The 10,745-nt window shown below is 41.2% G+C and overlaps 1 protein-coding gene across 1 annotated transcript in view; it reads left to right on the top strand.

Moving 5' to 3' along the window:
- The window catches only part of TRMT10A (tRNA methyltransferase 10 homolog A (S. cerevisiae)), a 9,577-nt gene extending 2,333 nt beyond the window's left edge, over positions 1-7,244 (top strand). The window contains exons 3-7 of the mRNA XM_010160703.1: positions 894-965; positions 1,357-1,431; positions 2,361-2,510; positions 3,515-3,620; positions 7,078-7,244. Of these exons, the coding sequence (XP_010159005.1) occupies positions 894-965; positions 1,357-1,431; positions 2,361-2,510; positions 3,515-3,620; positions 7,078-7,244 (570 nt within the window). The remainder of the gene's footprint in view (positions 1-893; positions 966-1,356; positions 1,432-2,360; positions 2,511-3,514; positions 3,621-7,077) is intronic.
- Positions 7,245-10,745: the final 3,501 nt, after the last annotated feature.

Here is a 10,745-nt window from a genome sequence, read left to right as displayed (position 1 = left end):
CGTGCTGAGGTTTATCCTTGGTCAGGCAGAGCCTCTGTCAGGCCTGGTATAAAAACTGGCACTTCTGCAGGTGCTTAGGACAGCTGAAGCATTGTAAGTGAAGATGGTTGTGGCCTTTAGCAGTGGAGTTAGTTAGGCACTTTCTCTACTGCCTATAGAAACTTACATTGCAGTACTGCAGTGCTAAAGTCTAGTTTACTTGAAATCCTTTGGATATATCAAAACATTCTCAAAACACTACAAGAATCAAAGTAATATAATGATATTTCATTTTAAAATATCAGTCAGTTTTATTTACAAAACAATGCTTTTGGAGCACTGAGAATAAGGCTCTCTAGTGTACCTTCTAAAAAATAAAATTGGCTAAATATTAAGTCTGCTGCATTTTGAGTAGTACTAGTAACTGTTGTCCAAATTGTCAGGTCAAAATGCCAGAGCTAGCCACTATATTACTTGTATTGTTCTGGAGTTCTTCAGGTTTATTATGCATATTTGACTTTCTTAAATATAAACTGTACGTTCTCAGGGTTTTCCCATGGGTGAAAGACTGAGCACTGTCACAGTGATAAATTCCTCAGATTAATTTTGACTGTTATTACTGCATATAATTAAATCCCAGTGATGCTGGTTTCCTAGAATAATGCAAATCAAGCACGTATGTAGAGGTGTCTAAATACACTTTCGTGGAAGATGCATGTGCTTCCTTTTCAACATAATCCCTTTACAATGAGTGTTTTTTTCTCCCAGGGTCTGATGTCCACACTCTCTCAGTAGCCACTTTTGCCAGTTAAAAGCTTCCTTTTTCTCTCTTTAGCTTCTGACTGGCTCATGGTAAAGCATTTTATGGTGGTCTGTCTGAAGGACTATGTAAAAACAAATTATGTTGTATACAGGATGTTAAGAAGCTTCACAAGCAAATTCAGAGATGCTATTCAGAAAACCGCAAAGCATTTCATCCTGTTCAGGTACGTTTAAACAAACTGAGAACTGCCTTCTTTTAATAAGAAAACTGTGTCTAGTGTAATTGATTTTTCAACCCAGGTGTTATAAAAATCCCTTTAATATATGAAAAAGTATGTGCATGCAGATAAGAGTGACAAATACTGGTGTGCCACTAAAATACTCTTGATAATGAGTTTTATCTGTGACAGAGTAAAAAAAAGTGACTGTAAGTGTGTATTTGTCTCTTCAATGTGTCACTAACTTCATGAATATGGTCTTTGTACCACTTTCAGCTAAAAAATAATTAAAAGCTTTAGCTAACAGTGAAGGGTAGAAAAAGTCTTATACAGAGAGGAAACAGATTGGTGTATTAACATTTCAGTATGTTGTACCTCCTGTTTGTTCTTTTCTAAGTTTTACTTGACCAGCCACGGGGGACAGTTGAAGAGCAACATGAATGAAAATGATAAAGGATGGGTGAACTGGAAGGTGAATAATTGACTATTTCTGTAAAAAGGGAAAAAGAAATCTTGATTACGGTTGCTACCCAGATTGTTAGTTGTGAAGGACCTGTGCTTTTTCCACGTGGGTTTTTCGTAAGACATCAGAGCAGTAGCATATTAGAAATAGTGTGGCTCTTTGTTCTTAATTAATTAAACTTAAATAAGCCAAAGACTGCTTGTCTTGAATGTAGATTTGATTTTGCTTCAAAACTCTGCACACATCTGTTTCACCTGTTTTTGTTGAACAGATTCCATTCTTTGATAGGCTAAGCAAAACTACTTGATTTAGGCAGTTTGAAAGTCTTCAGTCTTGACAGTGTTCTTTTGTTCTTGGCAAAAAATGAGACTTTGACATCATGATGTGATTCTGTTGTGTGCACCTTCTCTTCCATTACGCTGCCTCTCAACAGTGAAGTGTCCTTTAGAGAAGTAATTTGTTCCGTGCTCAAACTCATGTTGGTTTTCCTAGTGATTCCCTGTTAAACCAGTATTCCAAGACCATTGAATGAAGAGAACTGTGCATAATTAAAAACAGTTCTACTGTCAGGGTGTCTCATGCTATAGTTGCTTTGCAATAAACCCCTTTTATCAAACAAGTAGTGTTAACTGAGCGGTTACCTCAGGTTTCAGCAACATGGTAACATTTGATGGAAATCACAAGAACTTAAGGATTTGTAAAGTTCTTTTGGGGTTTCATAAAACTTCCTGATGATTTTTACACGTCAGTGCTGTAAGGACCACGGATCTTCTATGCAGAAGTCAATCTGCACTGGGCTATGTGCTTAAACATGAATGAGGGATGCAGAATGCCTGCATACCGTTGGATTGACGGTTGATGGTTCTGCCTTGGGTCTGTAAAGCTTGCCCAGCAATTCATCAGTTGAATGTAACTTCTCTTAACTACCTTTTTTTGAGGATATCCAAATTAGAGCAGAGCACTACAGTGAGCTAATAAAGAAAGAAGACCTGGTCTATCTTACCTCAGATTCCCCGAACGTTCTCAGTGAGCTTGATGAGAAGAAAGCCTATGTGATTGGAGGGCTGGTGGATCACAATCACCACAAGGTAAACTGTGGAACTGTGGGTCTGTTTCTTCGCAGTTTTTGTTGGGTTTTCTTGGTGTTTGTTTTGTTTTGTTTTGTTTTTTCTTGGCACCTTATTTGACATTAGCGCTGTTCGTGTGTAAACTAACAGATACCAAGAAAACTTATTCAAAAGCGATTTACTTTAAAAAAACAAACAAACCCAACAACCTGAAGAAATGGGGGGAAAAAAAAAGGGGGAAAAAAAAAAATTGTAGTGGCTTGTGTTCCAGAGTGCAGATGTGCTGAGCTTTTTAGGATTTTTATCTTTTCATTTTAAATATAGGAATGGAATTAGTAACACTGCTCGGCTTACTGAGGGCCATATTTTCGGACAGCAGGGTTTGGTTTCTGTTCATGCACTTGTGTGTGTATGCACATGCCCAAATATAGATGAAGAACAGCACTTGCATCTTGGATGTCCTTTTTTAATAAGTTTGCTTGTCAGGAGAACTTGACTGAGTTACACATGTGTCTCAGGGATCTGGTTCCATACCTGTACGTGGGATCGTGCTGTGGGATTGCTACCTGGAATGTCGTAGAGACATAGAGAATGTGGCTGGGAAATTAAAGCACTGTTAACTGCTTTTCTTCAAAGACACTCCTATGTAGTTTCTGGTGACATGTTTAATATTTCAGTGTGATGCTAAAAAAAGGGATGGATCTTAAGCCTTACCAAATGATCCTTTAGTGGTAGGTCCACAGTTAAAGGCTAGGAGAAAGCTAAAGCAGATCCTTTATCTAGTCATTATGTTATGAAGTATTTACACAATGTTAAAGGGGGTTTTCAGCCCATCTTGGGCACAGGAGTTGCCCTTGAAGCAGGTGTTGTCTAACCAGGGTAATTTCTTTCTGGAAGTATCTTCTAAAGCAAGATCACGGCAGCACTGGCAAGACTCTTGCCAGAAAATGATACTTGTAGTAATCTGCGTGGGCGGATCTGAAATGGTGATTCTCAGTCTGGATGCTTTGCTGTCTTTCCCACAGGGAATTACTTACAAAAAAGCTGTAGAGCAGGGAGTTGGTCATGCACAGCTCCCGCTTGGAAACTTTGTCAAGATGAACAGTCGGAAAGTGTTAGCTGTCAATCATGGTAAGTTTTAAATCACAAAATAATGGCATTGTTATAGAATATACCTGTGATATTCAGAATTTGAATCTTCAAAATGCACACTGTAGTGTGATCAATGATACCTCGTCGTTACTTTTATTATGTTGCTATCTCTTGAATCTAGTTGTCTTTGGGATACAGTAATTGCCCTGACCTTTAAACATTTCAGGTATGGTGAAACGTCAAGGATGGTTTCTTAGCCCTTTAGAAGTATACCTCTAGGTTTAATTCTAATCTTAATGTGTAATTGAGTAAAATGTTGGAAACCATCCCATGTGTTTTATTCCAGGGGAGGATAAACATAGGTGATGTTTTCACCACTTTGGATAGCTTAGCTACCCGCTGCGTTTTGTATCGGCAGTACTCCAGCTGCTGAGCTTTCATACCTGTGTGTTTACCTCGTTTCCTGGTTGTGACTGAAGTCTACAGTTGCTTAACCAAGTCTTGAATCCCACTCTTCTTAAAATTTCAGTTTCATTATTAGACTGTCTTTCAATGTCATGAAACAAAAACATGCAAAATAAAGCCTACTCAGACCTTTATGGAGATTTTTGACATGGTGTCCAAGTCTTTATTTTGCCTCACTGCAGGTTCTTTTGTTTTATCTCACCTTGCTTTATTTCTAGTTTACTCTATTATGTAACACATCGCTAGATGATAACTTTATTTTCTTATGTTCTTGATTGGTGAGATTTGTATTTGCGTGATAACAAAGATTATTTAAACATGGAGGAGAATATAGCATATCACTGGAATTAAAACTTAACAAACCCCAAATCTTTGTAAGATTTTACGTTTTTAAAACTTGATCTTTAAATATAGCTTTATAGAGACAAGAATAAACTTCATGAGTTACTCATCCAAAGTTATGATAGCAGGAGCTTTCTGCTGGAGCTTTTCTGCAACAGTCTTACACTGACCTCTAGTGGCAACATGTCTGGAGGCTGTCTCCTACATATTTGAGCACTGTCTATGAATTGGATCACTCACACTGAGACTTTCATCTATCTGCATTATGGTCTTGTGCAGGTTTCTTGTGCCACGTTTTTAGACACCTGATTTCACTGCAGTTTAGTTGCCGAGATTTCATTTTGTGTGAGCCTGTCTTCCCATGCCCTTCTAAAAATTTTTCAAATTGCAACTGAAAGGCTCTTAATACACAGACACTTTTTAGACGTAAAGGTGATACCAAACGCCAACATCGTCTGGGCTTGTATCTGAAATAGTGTGGCCTGCAAGACCAGGGCAGTGATTGTCCCCCTGTGCTGGGCACTGGTGGGGCCACACCTCGAATTCTGTATTTGTTTTTGGGTCCCGCACTGCAAGAAAGACACTGAGGTGCTGGAGCATGTCTAGAGAAGGACAGCGGAGCTGGGGAAGGGTCTGGAGCACAAGTCCTGTGAGGAGCGGCTGAGGGAGCTGGGGGGTGTTCAGCCTGGAGAAGAGGAGGCTGAGGGGAGACCTTATGGCTCTCTACAGCTCCCTGAAAGGAGGGTGTAGCAAGGTGAGGGTTGGTCTCTTCTCTCAAGTAACAGAAGATGTGTAGATGTGGTGCTCAGGGACATGGTTTAGTGGTGGACTTGGCAGTGCTGGGTTAACAGTTGGACTTGATGGTCTTAAAGGTCTTTTCCAACTTAAACTATTCTATGAAATAATTTGGGCAGGAAAATAAACACAACTCAACCACCACCAAAAGCAGAGGTACCTTTAACAGCTGTAATTAAGGCTCTGTTGTAGATTTTAACCTTAATAGCTTCCAACTTAAATACCAAAAGACAGCTTTCAAGTGAGTTGCTACTTGGCATGGGTAAGGTGGGCAGAATCAAGATACCTCTTAAATCTCATGTTATAATTTTCGTGTAGGTGTGTTGCAGGACCACAGTGGTCCATCCCAGTCTGCAGTGACATCTGCCAGCTGTTCCCACTGCCTTTTTCTGTCCTTGCATAATATTTTTGTTGCTATTGCAGCCCATCATAGGAGCCTCTCTTCTCCTGTGGTAGCCACTCTCTTCCAATCAGTTCTGGTTTTACTGTGCAGATAAAGGAAGTTCCAAAGCAAAGGAGAAGAAACATGCTCATTAGATTCTTCTTGTCTCTTAAGCCAGCCTCTTTGCCAGAGATGCCTTCTGCAGTAACTTATCATGATATTACTATAGTACTTTGAGAGCTTATACCTTCAGAGGATGTTTCAGGTGAATAACCTGCTTAGTCAAATGGCTAGCTCTTCAATATTAGTGTCAGAGAGAGTAGCTGCTGGTCCAGTAAACCTGGATGCAGGAAACCTCTAGTAAATGTGACACTTTTCTGTAACCTGACACTGAGTATGAGATCCCTGCTGCTCCTCCCTCTCTGAATGCCTGCCTAACTCTCAGTCAGGCTTTTTTTCCTCCAGAGCTCCTCTGATCCTTTCTCATATGCTGTCGCTTGGCATCGAGAACACTTGTGCTGGATGCATTCTTGGAAGTCGGCATTCTCCGGCAGTGTTAGCACTATTTCTGTAGCCCCATGCTTGAGGAGCCACCCCTCTGCCCCAGATTTGTCATCCAAGTCTGGCTTACTAGCCATAGGGCCTCGTCCCACCTTTCTTGCTGCTGCTGAGCCACAGTCTGTGTTGAGAGTTTTTTGCATAGCCTAGGGTTTTTTTAAATAAGAATTTGCTGATTGATTTTGCACATAATGCAGTTTGGAGCTGTTGTCAATCGGGGAAAGTTTTTGGGAGCGGAAAGATAAGTAGGGTGACTGTGTGGTTAGCATAATAGAAACAGCAAGAAAAGGTCACAGAATTGGAGACTAATATGGATTCTACTCAGGTGGAAATTAAAGAGAAAGGTAACTGTAGCGGGCCTTAGGGAGGGAACAAAGTCATTGTTAGAGTAAATCCACAACAGTTTTCCTGTGAAACAACAGAAAACATTAATGCCTGTATAGAAGGCTCTGGTGAGACGTGAAGTACTGGGGCGACATTTCTCTGTGTCCCTGAGTAGAGCGCTGCTGTGCACTTCCTCTGCAACCAGAGCATTTGCCTTAAAACTAGAGAATCAACGTGTGCTTGGCTTTAGGCTGCAGCAGTAGCAGAATTGCCTTGTCTGCTTCTGCCTGTACTTCGTCAGCTTTACTCTCAAGATACCACAACTAAATGCCTGTAAACCTACGTAAAGATAGATCTGGAGGGGGGTGTTCCCAGAGCGCTGCTGTGCACTTCCTCTGCAACCAGAGCATTTGCCTTAAAACTAGAGAATCAACGTGTGCTTGGCTTTAGGCTGCAGCAGTAGCAGAATTGCCTTGTCTGCTTCTGCCTGTACTTCGTCAGCTTTACTCTCAAGATACCACAACTAAATGCCTGTAAACCTACGTAAAGATAGATCTGGAGGGGGGTGTTCCCATCAGCAGTTCACTTAGGTCTCTGTAAAAGAGCTGACAGTCTTTCTTGATATTGCAGTGTTTGAGATCATCCTTGCATACCTAGAGAAGAGAGACTGGAAGGATGCCTTTTTCAGTGTCTTGCCACAACGGAAAGGGGCTGTTCCTTTGAGAGAAGCCAGTGATTTATCCAAACATGCTCTGTCTGGAAAAGAAGATGAAGACAATGACTCAGACAGCAACTAGGCTTCAGGAGGAGAAGATGGGAAAGATGAAACTCTTGTTATGCTTGGTTGTTCCATAGTTGGCCCAGAGCTGTTTCCGGACATTAAGGGTAAAGATAAATGCAGGTTTTTATCCTGAAAGTTCCGTACTAGTAGCTTTAAAAAAAATAAATTGATGGCAAATGCAGAATTTACTTTGTTTCCCAAGGAAGCTATTTTTTCTTTTTTTCTTTTTTTTTTTTTTTTTACGCATACCGACTTGGGTGTGGTAGTTACTATTTTAATGAATGCATTCTACTCTGTTTCTGCTCAAAGGTTTCTTAAAAGCAGTGAATGACAAGCATTCCTGTGACCTCAAAACCTGCTACCACTAGTGCCTGTTGCAGAGTGTGTGTGAACACTCAAAACAAACAAACATTCTAATTTTCCTGAGCATCTCAACAGACAACCAGAAGCAACTGAAGTGCCTTTATCAGCTGAGCCACACTGATTTGTATACTGTGTTTGGTTAGCTGGGGTAAGTAGATGAAATAGATGGTATAGGGTCCTCCCTATTTCCCTTTTTAAAAATGAGATTTGTGTTTCCCCTTTTCCAGCCAGTGGGAACTTTACTGGATTGCCCTGACTTCCCAAGTATGATGGGTAGTGGCTTAGCAACTCCATTCATGAGTTCCCTCAGGACCCATGGGTGCATCTCATCCCATCACTTGTACACCTTCAGGTTCGTTAGACTGCCTAGCACTGCACTTGTACTCTAGAAAAAAACATCCTTAATCCTTAAAGTCTTGTCTAAAAGTGTGAATTTTCTTGAACACGAAACCCCACTGTCAGGCAATTGTACAGTCCTGTACACGGTCTTTTTTTTTTTTTTTTTTTATGTCCCCAATCACAACACAATCAGTCAGTTCTGGTCATGAAGATTCTTTCCCCGTTAAAGAGTGCTAAAACCATACAGGATGAAGTGGAGGTACATAAGCTCTTCCTTCTGCTAAGGACAGGCCAAAGACATGCTGCACTGCTGCCATGGCAACACGCAACTTGGAGATGTGACAAAGAGCAGGAGAGGCTCTAGAGGGGTGCCCCACCCTACCAGCCCTTTGTCTACCTCAGTTGCTTGGCTGAGCAGACAAGCCAGGCAGCTGCTCGCTCTGCTGGAAACCCCTACCCAAGGAAACTCATGGATCCCTTCTACAGCTGAATACTTGCTGTAGCCAGAAAAAAGGTGCCACTAGCCCGGTACCCTGCGAAGAAGGAAGGTTCTCTACAGTGCTGCTTCTCAGGTGATACTGTTTACAATATTCAAAGGCATGTACTAGTTTGTAACATCTTACTGCCAAATGTCCGATCGTTTGTGGTATTGCTGCATTTCGTTTTAAAGTATTTTGTAGTTAGTGCTACACAGTTAAAAAAATCATAGGGTTTTGGAAAAGCTTCTCTCCCAGTTAAAGTTATCGTTGGGGAATCAACGTTGTAAGAGTTGGCTGAGAAATACAAACGCAGTCAGGATGTTAGACAAATTTTCTTGTCAATTTTCAATTTTTTCTTGTCAATTCTTCAATCAATCCACTACAACCAATATCAGGACATACTTATTTTTACTTTCTACAGCAGGAGATACAGATTTTTTAAATTTTTATTATGTACTGATAGGCAAGCAAAACTAGACACCACATACAAAGAATTTCCTACGAAGCCCTATTTCTGTATTCTTACGCTATCTTACTCTTTTAATCTCTGATGAATTTTGCTGCTGATACATTTTGGAGTTTGTTTGTGTGTAGAATAGGTGAAAGCTAGGATAGACTACTGTGACAGTACAGACAGAAGAGTTTAATGGCAGAGAGGCATTCTTTCCACAGCCTTTAAAGCAATCTTTGAGTAGACAGATGTCTGATGGACAACAGTCCCAAAAAAATGTTTTGATCAGCATGCATTTAACGTGGGTATTAAACTAGATGGAAAGCACGGTCTTTGAAACCACAGCACAGTAGCTCCAAGAGGAAAATGGTGTCTGCCATCTGTAGTGAACATGCCAGGTTAGCTAACGTAAAACTAGACTGTTTAGAATTTGCATCCGTAAAAACAAAGCAAGAATTTCCTTTCCTGTGGCAGGGAATCAGAAATCAATTAAGCTTTCATCTTGCTCTGCAGACCAGTTAGGCATTACTGAAGGTGGTGAAAATAACAAAGTCGAAGTTGAGTGTAATCCTGTACATCCACGCCAGTTCAGGCGGAGTCACAACCCTCCTTGAAAATACACCAATCACAAAGTTTCTTTCCTACTTTGAATTCACTATGCTGAGTAATCCATTATTCCACAGCTTTTTTGCAATCTCATAACTTCTATCCACTAAAATATTTCCTTTAAATTTTTGTTTTTAAAATAAAAAACCAAAACACAAACTCATAAAATAACTGACTTTATTATTTAAAAATAAGAAAAAAGGCTTGCCCCAAGCTCAAAGCACTTTTATGAACTGTAGATTCCACTGTGCCTCCTCATGCACTGAAATGTGCGGAGCACTGAAATCATGGGGGGCAAACACTGACCTTGCCTTTGCATTAGAGAGTTTGTAGGAAAGTGAAAGTTTGATGGCTGCTGAGCCCACCCCTAGCTTATGTACTAAGGATGACGTGCTATGGAATGAAATGCTTCCTTGGGCAGCTTGGGTCAGTTAGCTGTCTGAACTCCACGTTCCTCCATGCTGCCCGTAGTGAGAAAGTTGGGAATGCCGCTGCAGTATCAGAAGCTGAGAGAGACCTTGAATTGGTGCAAGCGCTCCCCAGCACCAGCTCAAGACACCTTATCAGTACTTTTCTCAGGGTAAGTGCAGAAACCCGGCTTCCTACCAGCCACTGTAAAGTTAACTCTGTGCTGACTAAAAGCAGCACACCACTCTTACAAGTGATGGCACTGAGTATCCTAAGCAAGTGCCAGAGGCAAAGAACACTGTGATCATTAGCGTCTTCTACTGCAGGGAAGGAAAAAACCCCATGTTCATGATAAAACTAGTCTATTATTCAAATGTTAAAACCAAAACCTAGAAGAGATACCAAGCGCCTGCTGGGATACAGAATATCTGTTGGAGACATGGGACTGCCTCTCTGCACACACAGGCCTCAGTAAAGCTGGAAAGCTAACACTTAGAGTGGTTACAAGACAAAGACTAATCCAAGTTTCCGCTACCTTTCTGTCTCTGTCAATCTGCGTTCTTTGCTTCAGTTCCAGCAGCATTTGGCTTCTGGCACGCCAACCTGCTCCTGCAGGGAGACACTCTGCGGTAGAGTAAGCAAGGTCACGCCATGAATATCAGCGTCAAAGTCGCTGTATGACCACATGTGGCAGAACAGTCGGCGTTCCTCTCAGTCCAGCTGCTCAGAGGCAGCATACTACTTCTCCAGGAATGTTCCCCATCCGAGGATGGTGTATCACATGCCAGGTAAGAGTTGCTGAGAACCCACACAGTTAGCCTGCACAACTGCCCTGGCAAGTGCCGAGAGAAATGCGATTCTGTTCTGCTCC

This window comes from Eurypyga helias, unplaced genomic scaffold (assembly GCF_000690775.1).
Source record: "Eurypyga helias isolate BGI_N326 unplaced genomic scaffold, ASM69077v1 scaffold16731, whole genome shotgun sequence".
In the NCBI taxonomy this organism is placed as follows: domain Eukaryota; kingdom Metazoa; phylum Chordata; class Aves; order Eurypygiformes; family Eurypygidae; genus Eurypyga; species Eurypyga helias.
Note: the sequence above shows the minus strand (reverse complement) of the source record. Positions and strands in the feature narration are given on the sequence as shown.